The sequence below is a fragment of the Prionailurus viverrinus genome, chromosome C1 (assembly GCF_022837055.1).
Source record: "Prionailurus viverrinus isolate Anna chromosome C1, UM_Priviv_1.0, whole genome shotgun sequence".
In the NCBI taxonomy this organism is placed as follows: Eukaryota; Metazoa; Chordata; class Mammalia; order Carnivora; family Felidae; genus Prionailurus; species Prionailurus viverrinus.
The window spans coordinates 21,739,021-21,751,514 of record NC_062568.1 but is presented as its reverse complement, the minus strand read 5'-3'; the positions used below and the strand labels follow the sequence as shown (position 1 = coordinate 21,751,514).

General features: G+C 39.3%; 1 protein-coding gene across 3 annotated transcripts in view; it reads left to right on the top strand.

The window, feature by feature from the left end:
* Nucleotides 1-12,494, top strand: part of UNC80 (unc-80 homolog, NALCN channel complex subunit) — a 228,118-nt gene that overhangs the window by 60,545 nt on the left and 155,079 nt on the right. For 2 of the 3 annotated variants that reach the window (XM_047871278.1, XM_047871277.1), the window contains exons 16-21: nucleotides 802-950; nucleotides 3,108-3,274; nucleotides 4,027-4,125; nucleotides 7,341-7,555; nucleotides 8,949-9,055; nucleotides 11,126-11,222. In XM_047871278.1, coding sequence (XP_047727234.1) covers nucleotides 802-950; nucleotides 3,108-3,274; nucleotides 4,027-4,125; nucleotides 7,341-7,555; nucleotides 8,949-9,055; nucleotides 11,126-11,222 — 834 coding nt within the window. The remainder of the gene's footprint in view (nucleotides 1-801; nucleotides 951-3,107; nucleotides 3,275-4,026; nucleotides 4,126-7,340; nucleotides 7,556-8,948; nucleotides 9,056-11,125; nucleotides 11,223-12,494) is intronic. The other variant, XM_047871276.1, reaches the window with a different exon arrangement.

The following is a 12,494-nucleotide window of genomic DNA, read 5'->3' as shown; positions in this document are numbered from 1 at the left end:
GTGTCAGGGCTACATAAATCCTGACCGTACAGTCCACAGATGGTTCACAGTCATTAAGAATCTTCTGGCAAGTCTCCAGAATAGCTAATGTGTCCCCTAAGAAATGTTTCCTGGATATGTTAACAAGTGGCATAAAGTGCCATGGGAGGGTGATGGCTTCAGTTCACTGGCATTTCACATTTCAGTGAGTTATAAGGAAGTGGCTCTAAGAGAGGTGGTAGGTTTTCCCTCTTGGTATGGCAAGTCTGTGGAGGCAAGAAGCTGCTAGAAGTTCTATGCAGCTCGTGGCAGGACTCAGTGTCCTTTTTATTACCAGTGCTAGTGTGAATCCCCCTCAGGGCCCTTTCCCACCTTTTCCTCCCCCTGGCCAGCTCATGGGGTTGGTCCCACCTCACTCCACTTCTGAAAGACTGAACAATTTCCACTGGGAAGCCAGCATTCCTCACCACCAAAAAGGCTGAATCAAATAAATTCTCTCTTCAATGAGGGATTCTTATTTTTTAAGTGATCACCTATTTAAAAACTAGGTCTAAACATCTTTCTTAGGGTCAACAGTTGATTCTCCCTTTTTGCTAAGACTTATCAATATAAACATTCCACAACACGATGGACTATATCATGGTAAAGACTCTGAGGAAGACTGTGAGTTGTTTATCTCCAAGTCTCCAAGGTGTATCTTTAGTCCGTTTCTGAATTTTGTGTAGCCCTTCACTAATTCCTGGGTGCCAAATACTTTGTTACTTCTTTAACCTGTGTAGCTTAATGAAAACATTGCCTTGAATTAGTGCCTTTGCATTCCAGACAAGGCTGGGTTTGGAAATAACTTCACCACGGTGGACAACAAATCCACAGCCCAAAACGTGGAAGGCATCATCGTCAGCGCCATGTTTAAATCTCTTATCACCCGTTGTGCTTCAACTACACATGAATTGCACAGCCCTGAGAATCTGGTGAGAAGTTCACCTCTTCTTCCCACAGGAATTCTTGGTCTCTGCTCTAAGAAATGTTCTCAGTCATGGCCATGAGATAGACAAGTTAAAGTCTAAAAGTCTTCACCTTAAAGTTAAAAATCTCTGTTTTCCCAAAGTGACCAGTAGCTCATGGTGGAGCCTCGATGACACATTTCTCCTCGTTGTTATTCATTATTCTACTTGAAAATTGACGTATCTTCCTCTTCTACCTCATCAGTTCTGTGGTGATTGCTGAGATAGTTGCAAGGTACTTTGAACCCATAAAAAGAAAGAGGGGCTGGAGCACAGCTTATTAACTCATGAAATATTAAATAATACTACACCAAGCATTTTCTTGAAACCACACTTACTTTAAAAATAAAATATGCTGCTGGAACTAGTTTTGTTTTCTTTTATTGAATTTTTTAGGTACTCCTCATAAATGACTGTGTTAATTAAACCACTGAAGCCGCAAGTAGTATGGAGAGAGAAGCAGGTTATAACAAGTTAGTGCTTAATTGTGGTTTGGGGTACGAGAAGTAGATTAAGGCTGATGGATCTGACATGACTAGATGAATTCATTTCTCTCTGGGGAGTAAAGGAACATTTCTCTATCTTACCAATCTGTTACATATTGTGACTTCTATGTAGAAATCAGCCCATTTATACATATTGACACTATCTGCTAATCTACCTAAATCAAGGAAATCATTTTAAGCTATTGAAACTATTCACATCACTTTGGGTAAACAAACTAAAATCCCAAACCTAAGGCAATTTAATTTTGCTGACTGTCAAAGCCACCTCAGCAAAGTTTTTGGAGCTTGAGAAAAACATGGGCCCCATCCATGCATTTAATTTGGTCATGGCAAGAAGTAATTTGACAAGTTGATTATAATATGTGTGAGTACTTGTTATACATTTTAGTTTGCAAAATCATGTACAGAAGAAATAACTGTATTTCTTAACTTTCTTTAAATCATCTTAGTTTTGACTTTGAACTCTCATTTCAGAATGGCTGAAAGTTGAACCCCAGTCATTCTTGGGTTTCCTTGCTTCATAGAGTGGTGCAAAGATCCCAAGTCTTTGATAGGACCTAGGACCTGGGGAGCTCCATGGGTCTCAATCATCAATTCATACCTGTTATTTCACATACTGCTCTCTGCTGCATGCTTAGGGCTGGGCATTCTAGTTAATTTAGAACCCTGGTTTGGGGGGTCTTGTCCCTTTTATGGAAGAGCTACCAAAGTATACAGTGAAGGCACAGGGTCTTTCTGACCCTAGAACCAAAAAAACACCCTTTCCATCTTTTCCCCAGTTACTGCTCCTTCTGATGTTTTAAGGGTCATGGGCATGATTGTCCCATTGGGCCTTAGGTTTTTTTAAACCAAAGCTATCAAGTAAGTGTTTAAGTGGTTTTGTTTAGGCTTCTGTGTTCTGCTTTGCCATGAACCTTTCCTAAGGCAAAGAATACAGTAACTACCTTCTTGAAGAAAAAGGAGGAAATGCTGAGTGAAAAGCTTAATATCTCAAGAAAAAGGTCCTGTATATATTTTTCAATATGGATTCATCAATGTACTGGTTTTAATAGCCCTACATCACCTGTAGTTCATAGTCAGGTTCGTGTACAAATGAACTTCAACATACACATTTTTTAAATATGTCAAGCAAAATAAATTGTCCTTGAATATCAGGCTCTGTTAGAAGTGTCTAGATGACTTAGCATACTTTATCACAGTGATGTAGAAAAATTGGAGAAGCTGAATAAGGACTGAAATCTCTAGTCTAAACAAATTTCTGATTGCCTTTTTTTGCAGGCATCTCTTCAGAAGTCCCAATTAAGAGAGAAAATTAAAGCTTGGGAATCCAGTGGTTTAAAGTATAAATTGATGTCTTTCTAATGATACAACCAACTTTCTGAATATGAAGCATGGTAACCATCCTTTATCGTACTAAGGATGACAGGCAAAGTTCTTGATAATGTTGCTGTAGGAACAATGGAGAGATAGTGTACCATCGGTTTCATTGTCGTAAATTGTCTTCCTTTTATGATTCCAATGCTGACCTAAGTCTAAGGAATTAGCTTCTCCCACTCTTCCTGTGAAAACCACTTAATCACACGACTTTCCCCAAACCTTCCTTCTTGCATCCAAACAGGGGCTGTATTGTGATATCCGTCAGCTGGTCCAATTTATCAAAGAGGCTCATGGGAATGTCTTCAGGAGAGTGGCCCTCAGCGCTTTGCTTGACAGTGCTGAGAAGTTGGCACCAGGGAAAAAGCTGGAGGAGAATGAATCTGAATCTAAGACTGCAGGCAGTAAAAGGTTGGAAGCTTGAGCTATATATAAACATTAGTGTTTGCCTTCTGTCACTGGAATGTAATCTTCTGTTGTACTGTCCATGTGGTTCATAGCGTGGTGTATAACTAGTGCAGGCATGGTGGAACTATCTTGAATACATGGCATCACTGGTGATAGTCCAGCTGCAGCTTTGAAAAGGGAGGTGTTTACTGTCAAATAAACCCTACCTCTATATAAATCAAAGCTCAGTAGATTTCAGGCTTGCATACTCTTGATCTTTAATTCACAGCTCTCACTAATATGGTGAAATGCTATCTGTGTGTTAGTCTTTTCCAAGGAAAATTTACATTTTTGTCCGGAGAGGAAAAGCAATTGTTGATGCCGTATCCTTCTGTTCAGTAAGTAATATTTTAAACATGGCAGACTAGGAATTGCTGAGCAGCCCTCTGTTGTTTTTCCTTCTAGTATGTATGTTTATTGTATGCCTATTCTATAAAATACGCCACTTACCAAGATTAAAAGAAACTCCTAAATTTACAATCTTGTTTGTAGTTAATGACTCTGTTCACGATGATGGTGGTATACTTAGGCAATAAGGCTCTAGGTCATGAATGAAATGGTAGGATATGAGTTTCATACAATATAGTCTCACGATGACAGGATTTGAAAGCAATACACATTGCCTATAAGGGAATGTTCTGCTTTGTGAAGTATATGAGGTATTGAGGAGTGGTGTCCTGCTCTGTTGTGATTGGTGGAATGCACCATTTGCATAGGTCAGAGGCGGGGAGCATTGTGGAGAAAGGCCAGGTGTCCTCTGCCCCTGAGGAATGTCGCAGCTTCATGTCTGGTCGCCCCTCACAGACTCCAGAGCAGTAAGTAGCATTGATTTTTGTCTCCAGTGCAGTTGGCTGAGCACTTCCTGCTGCAAGAAATCATCTTTGAACTTTGCCTTGCTTCTGACCTTTACTTTTCATTCCCAAAGCCACTAATCTCTACAGACTCAAATCACAAATAACCAGCCTCAGGCCTACAGGAAGCTTCCTTAACTGCGTTTCCCTTTCCCAGTCTCTACCCCACTTCTGCTTTTCTTGCACACTCCGCAGATAAATCATGAAAAATACTGTGCCTGTCAGGTGGGGTGGGGATGTCATCTACTTTCTTGCTTAAAATCACTTATAACTTTTTTAATGTTTATTTATATATTTTTGAGAGAGAGAGAGCATGTGAGAGCAGTGCAGGGGTAGAATGAGAGGGAGAAAGAATCCCAAGTAGGCTCTGTACTGTCAGCACAGAGCCCTACATAGGGCTTGAACCCACAAACCTTGATGTCATGCCTCAGCCGATATCAAGAGTCAGACATTTAACCAAATGCCCACTTATAACTTTTTTCATTTAAATATATTAATGGCTGTCAATGTGCTCAATGAAGCCTTTCCAAAAATAAGTAAGATAAACTTCTCTTGCGCCCAGATTTAGCTGAAACATAGACTGTACTCCATTTCACCTTGGTCTTCTCCCAAGATCCATTCCAAAGTTCTCTGAAATCAATCAGTTTATCTCCACTTTTTATAATGGCAAAGTCAAAAGCATCTTAAAATTAGTGCCCCCAGGAAATGTGAGAATTACTGTAGACACTAATACAGCCTAGTTCTATGCAAGGCCCATTTGCATTTATTCTTCTTTTGAGAAGTATTTACTCACAAATGGTATGATCAATATTTAAAACACAAACATCACTTAACGTATGCCATTTTACTTCCACAAACTCTGGTTTACTGTGAAATTATTATCCTTCCAAAAATTCTACAGGGTATTCTAGATTTTATGGTATACCTTCTCTATAATCAAGGAAATCACCATCATCAAATAGAACCTTGGTAATTCACAACAAGCAAAGAAAACCTTCAAAGAACAAAAGCCCGCATAGCTCTTGCAGCCCTTCAAAATCTTAGACACTGCCCCTAAATGGCTGGAGGAAAGTAAAGAGAAGTAAGTAAACTCCCTGAGTCTAGGGACCATATGAGTTTTTGCTTACCGTTATAACTTCAATGCTTAGACAGGGCTTAGCCCCCCTAGTGAACACTTCATATCTATTTCATAAATAAATGAATGAATGACAGTCAATCAATGAAGTGATAGAATTGTCAAATTATCATTAAGCTTTTGTTTTCTTTAACTTCCTTTCTTAAATGTGAGGTTTAAGGAAGTCTTTAAGGACATAGTAAAAATTCAAACATAAGCCCTAAGGGGAAAAATAATGTAAAAGGCAAAATTCTGTAGCTGAATAGTCATAAGACTAGTTAAAAGTCTTTACATACAGGGTATGAAAAAAAAACATCAATAAATAAAAGGAGAAAGAGGGGCACCTGGGTGACTCGCTTAAGCATTGATTTCTGCTCAGGTCATGATCTCATGGTTTGTGAGTTCGAGCCCCATGTCAGGCTCTCTGCTTTCAGCACAGAGCCTGCTTCAGATCCTCTCTCATTCTCTCTCTACACCTCCCCACTCATGCTCCTCTCTCTCTCTCTCTCTCTTTCTCTCTCTCTCTCTGACTCTCTCTCTCAAAAATAAATAAACATTAAAAAAAAAAAAGAAAGGGCTTTTTTCCCTCAAAGTAGCACTAGCAACTATTAAGCTAATATGTTCAATGAGAATGATGTAATAAGTAAATTGGATTTTAAAAATAAAACCATCTATCTTCATAGGTGATTTTGTTTTCTAGATTGCAAAATATTCTTTCTTCAGTGTTCTGTAAACACTGCCTAATATTTCAGCCTTTAGCATGGGTCTGTTCTTTCCTCTTGAATGAAGACACATGTTTTAATATCCTTCCACATAAAAATTTCCATTTGGAGGGATGACATAGAATGTTAAATATAGAGCTTTTCCCTATTCTGAGAGGGCCCAGGAAATGAGCATGTCGAATATCCTCTGTTTAGCACCGGAGCAAAGTAGGTGGGTAATCCCGGCTCCTCCTTTATCCTCTCTCTCTCTCTCTCTCTCTCTCTCTCTCTCTCTCTCTCTCACCCTTCCCTCCCCTTCCCACCCTTCTCTTCTCCTTCCTCCTTAAAAGTCACACTAACAGAGCATATCACTGCCAATACAATAGCCACCATTGCTTTCTTTCTCCCCTCTTAATCTCTACCAACTTAATGAGTGAAAATAGGGATCTCATTTCAACTGACCCTCCCCTCCCATCCCAATTCCTAGTGAGATTAACCTCTGCATATTATTGGCCACTTGTCTTCTTCCTCTTGTGGAATGCCCTAGTCAAAAATCCCTTTGGAGGTGTCCCCATTTGGCTTATTGAGTCAGGCTAATTTTTTTTTTTTTTTACTTTTAAACCTCTCTTAGGGGCACCTGGGTGGCTCAGACAGTTAAGCCTCCAACTCCGGCTCAGGTCACCATCTCATAATGGGTTCCAGCCCTGCGCCTGGAGCCTGCTTCAAGTTCTGTGTCTCCCTCTCTCTCAGCCCCTCCCCCACTCGCACTCTGTGCCTCTCTCTCAAAAATAAAATAAAACACTGAAAAAAAAATAAACCTTACTTAAGTTTCCTTGACTTAAGAAAACTTAATAATCGCATGATGAAAATAATTTAGCAAACAGATGTGGGATGATGCACCCCCTGGCTGTGGTTGCACTTCACTTATTCATTTATTGAAATATCTTTGGTTTGTTTAGTGCCAAGAATTTTGCTATACTGGCGTGAGGGTGGTGAATGAGATACAGTACTGTACAAGACTCCGGGAACTTCAAGACAAAGTAAAATATTTAGACATCATAAGTGCTTCTATTATGACTCACACCCGCAGAGGAACACCTGCAATAATATTTGGTCTTTTTATTAAGGTTGAAAAAAATGATTACCTCTATTTGACAGCTGAGACATGACTGTTTTCAAGAAGTGCTCAGAGTCAACTGTGGTCTCACTTTTTCCACTCCCACTCTGACTCATCCTAAATCCCAGCCCCCCAAAGATCATCCTGCATGATTTGCCTAAATGTCATTGGCAGGGAGTTGAAAGAAATTTAAGGGAATTTCACATGTGTTGTCAGATGTTTAACTCTATCCTCGGCTTGCTTTCAGCGATGAACAAATGCAAGGGGGCAACCTGGGGCGGAAAGATTTCTGGCGCAAGATGTTCAAATCCCAGAGTGCAGCTAGTGACACCAGCAGCCAATCTGAGCAGGATACTTCAGAATGCACCACTGCCCATTCCGGGACCACCTCTGACCGTCGCGCCCGCTCAAGGTCCCGCAGAATTTCCCTCCGGAAGAAGCTTAAACTCCCCATAGGTAAAAGTATGTCTGTATTTATTTATGGATTCTCTTACTCCCTGCCATGTCCTCAAATCAACTCATAATCAAAGCAATGCATGGTAGGGTAGAGAAAGGGAAAGGCTTCAAGTCACAAGGTTGAGGCTGGCTCATTTATTCATTCGTTCATTCATTTTTTTTTTCCGGCAGGTATTTCTCAGACCCCTACTATGTGCATTTATGATGTGCAAACACTATGCTAGGCATCAAGGATTAAATGGTGAACAAAATTAACACAGTGCCCAACTTTGCTGAACTTAAAATCTATTAGGGGTGACAGTCACTAAAGCAGATACAACTAAGCATAGTTGCAAACTGTGAATTTTATGAAGGAAATATACATTGTGCTATGAAAGCATGCAACCAGATCTGACCTAAATTTGGAGGAGGAGGCAGAGATCAGAGAAAGCTTCCTGGAGGAAGAGAGATTAAGATCTTCAGAGTACTGGGGGAAGGAAGAAGGAGAGCACTCTAAATGGTAGCAATAGCATTTGTAAAATATTAGGAGGGAGGGAACTAGAAGAACTGAGATGAGAAGAGTGGCTGTATGACTATGACAGAGCAAGAGGGACTAGGGCATGTGGACCCTACGGGTCAGGTTGGCTCTTCATCCTATAGCCCTACATAGCCTAGGCAGGATGATGAACAAGGGAATACCACAAGCAGGCTAGCTTTTTCTAAAGGATCACTGCTTGGACAACATATTGGCGGGAGCCCAAGTGGTTAAGGGAGAGCAGATAGAAACCTACCTAGTAGTCCAGGTAGAGGTAATGGAAGCTTGGTCACATGGTGACCATGTACAGAGGAGTGAACAGATTTGAGAAACACTTAAGAGGTAAAATCAAGGGTGCCTGGGTGGCTCAGTCGGTTAAGTATCCAACTTCGTTTTAGGTCATGATCTGGGAGTCAAGCCCTGCGTCAGGCCCTGTGCTGACAGCTTACAGCCTGGAGCCTGCTTTGGATTCTGTGTCTCCCTCTCTCTCTCTGCCCCTCCCCCACTCATGCGCGCGCGCGCGCGCGCTCGCTCTCTCTCTCTCTCTCTCTCTCTTTCAAAAATAAATAAACATTTTTTTATAAAAAGAGGTAAAATCAATAGGACTTAATAGAGGATGTGAAAGTTGTCAAAGGGAACTGGATGGAATATAGTTTTATTCACCAAAGAGGCCCAAGTTCTTTTTGTCCTGGTCTTAGTCATGTCATTTTATGGTCCAACACTGAATATTCAAAGCATGTACAATTTTGAAAACAATTTGTCTTCACTTCAATTTATACCACGCCATGTAACTTTCATTGCTTGCTGAGCACATGCTGATATTTCTTTTTATCTACTTGGGAGAACATGCTATAATGGTCTAACTTTTCAAAAATTATTAAATAGGAAACTGGCTGAAACGGTCCTCCCTCTCGGGCCTGGCAGATGGTGTGGAGGACCTTCTGGACATCAGCTCTGTGGACCGCCTGTCTTTCATCAGGCAAAGCTCCAAGGTAAACAGGACATCACTTATGTAAGAGAGTGTTGGAGTTGTTGATAGAAAAATGTCAGGACTGAGAAATGCTAAACACCTGGACTGGCCAAATAAGAAAGAGTCGAAGACACTGTCTTCAAGCTGAACCAAGTTTGGAAACTTAAATGAGCAAAGAAAACTAAGATATCTAAGTAGTAGGCTATTACTGAAAGGAAGAAAAGAGTAACAAAAAATTTACATAAAATTATAATGCAGATCTAAAGGTGTACATGGGTATTCTTTCCTGGCTATTTTTTTGTTATTCAGTTTTAACTTTATTTTTTTAATTTTTATTATTAAATTCCAGTGTAATTAACAGACAGTGCTATATTACTTTCAAGTGTACAATATAGTGATTCAACAATTCTATACATTACTCAGCACTCATCATGATAAGTGTACTCTTAATCCCCATCACCTATTTCACCCACCCCACCACCCACCACCCCTCTGGTAACCATCAGTTCTCTGTATTTAAGAGTCTGGTTTTTTGTTTGTCTCTTTTTTTCTTGTTCTTTGTTTTGATTTATAAATTCCACATATGAGTGAAGTCATTTGAAATTTGTCTTTCTCTGACTTATGTCACTTAGCATTACACCCTCTAGATCCATCTGTGTTGTTGCAAATGGATTTCTACTCTCTACTTTTATTCAACATAGTACTAGAAATCCTAGCCACAGCAATCAGACAAGAAAAGTCAATGAAAGGCATCCAAATTAGTATTTCTCAGATAGTTTTAACTTTTAACACACATGTGAAATTCCTGACATCTGAAGCTCCCACCCAACTATCTGGTATTTTTCTAATGTTTCCTCTTATGCATTAAAACCCACATTGATCCTCTTTCTACTACTTTTGCAACCACCTGAACCATTCTTCCTATTGAAAAGGATAAAGAAATTCAGGATCATTTTTTCCCATTAAGTGCTTCTTCATAATACTATTAAGCATTGTAACAGCATACTATTTGGAAAGGTAATGAATTATACTCAGTGAAATCCATTGCCTACAAGAGTCTTCCCTGTGCATGATCCACACTATAATTTTTAGTGTATGGTAAGAGTTACATTTCTTTATATATAAATCATTTCCTTATATTATTTCTGCTTTGAATCTCACTAAAGCCAGTTTTCTTCTATATGTTTTTTTTTTAATTTTTTTTTCAACGTTTATTTTTTTGGGGGACAGAGAGAGACAGAGCATGAACGGGGGAGGGGCAGAGAGAGAGGGAGACACAGAATCGGAAACAGGCTCCAGGCTCCGAGCCATCAGCCCAGAGCCTGACGCGGGGCTCGAACTCATGGACTGCGAGATCGTGACCTGGCTGAAGTCGGACGCTTAACCGACTGCGCCACCCAGGCGCCCCCTATATGTTTTAATAGTAATATTTTGAAATTATAAAAAGAACATATCGACATTATAAGACATTTAGAAAATATATTTTCTCCTTCACATTTTTTTTGGCTAAAATATTGGCCAAATATTGAGAGTATGTGAAGCCCATAGATTCCTTGCTTGCTGAAAATTTTAAATACTCTTGACCTAAGGGCAAGATCAAGAACACATTTTAACTCCTGAGGAGAAAACAAACAAACAGACATCTTACTTCACTTTAATTATAGGGTACTTTATGAATTAATTTATACTGTTATTTTCATAAAAATTTGAAATCTTCTATTTGGCTGTCTTCCAGTTTTGTCTCATTATCAATTGTGGTGTGGTTTTTAAAGGATGAATATACCTTGTTGTTCATAAATTTGAGCTTGGATTTTATCAGAACGAAGCTGTAAGGACATCTCACTTACTCACTGAATTAATTCATAGTGCCTGACTATTTACTTTCAATCTATGACCGGATCCTTCTTCTAATTACAATTATAAGTGATGTCTTCTGTGCTACACATACTTACTGACTAATCAGATGTGGAAGTCTGAAGAACTGAAGTAATCTTCATATTCTAAACAACTTATTTTTCAAGGCAAGAGTTAGTATAAACACAAAGAATTGCCTTTGAGTTTAGCTATCTTACTACTCTCCTTTTTGTCTCAGGTCAAATTTACCAGTGCAGTGAAGCTTTCTGAAGGTGGGCCAGGGAGTGGAATGGAAAATGGAAGAGATGAAGAGGAGAATTTCTTCAAACGTCTTGGTAAATGTCATGCAGCCTAAGAATGACATCCAATTTTCATCACACAGAACAAAAATTTGTTTAGATAAAATGGTCCATTTTCTATTTCCATTAATTTCTTTCTTTCTTTCTTATATGTGTGTTGTACTACTATAGCTTCTCACTTTCTTATCAATTTTGTTCAACAGACATTTATGGAAGACATTAGGTTTACAAAGAACCTCTCCTTCTGCTATCTGTCCTTTGTTAAAATCTAAGAGCTTTAAAGAACCTTCAGATATCCATCCACCTATCTACTTAGAAACTCTGCACATGATATCCCTGACAAGTGGCCAGCCACCCTCGGAACACCTCCACTGAGGGGGAGTCTGTTACTTTACAAAGCAACTTGTTCCAGAACTAGACAGTTTTAATTGTTAGAAAGTCTTTCCTTACATTCTGAAAATATTCCCATCCATAAATTTGATTCATTAGTTCCAGTTATGATATCTGTGGCCAAACACACAAATATACACATGTAATGCTAACTTAGCCTATTATCTATTTCACATTCTCTCTTTTGATCTCACTTCTGCTGGTCAAACATTTTTGAGTCCTTTTTTTTTTTTACATGGAAGTGTCTCTAGATCCATCACCATCCTGATTCCATTTTACTGTGCATTCTAATTAAATGATACACTTTACAAGATATGGAGCTTCAGACGGAATGCAATACATCATATTTGACTTTAATCGGTGTAATAAATAGTGCAACTATTAAGCTCCAGGAACATAGCAAGTGTATGAGCACAATTTAAGTTTGCATTATCAACTTTTATATCACATAGTTGGCTTATACTGAATTTTGGATTAACTTTTGATAGCCCTCTTCCACATGAATGAATATCATGCTATATTTTGATATAGCCATTATTAATTCTTCATCTCAAAATAAATAAAATTTATTGTTTCATTAATTTGGTAGGTGGTTACGTCATATGCTCAGAACAGAAATTAAGAGACAGAACCAAAACTAAGTTGAATTTGAAATCTTTTCTTCTTTACAATTGTGCTATAAGGAGGGGCGCCTGGGTGGCGCAGTCGGTTAAGCGTCCGACTTCAGCCAGGTCACGATCTCGCGGTCCGTGAGTTCGAGCCCCGCGTCGGGCTCTGGGCTGATGGCTCGGAGCCTGGAGCCTGTTTCCGATTCTGTGTCTCCCTCTCTCTCTGCCCCTCCCCCATTCATGCTCTGTCTCTCTCTGTCCCAAAAATAAATAAACGTTGAAAAAAAAAAAAAATTTAAAAAAAAAAAAC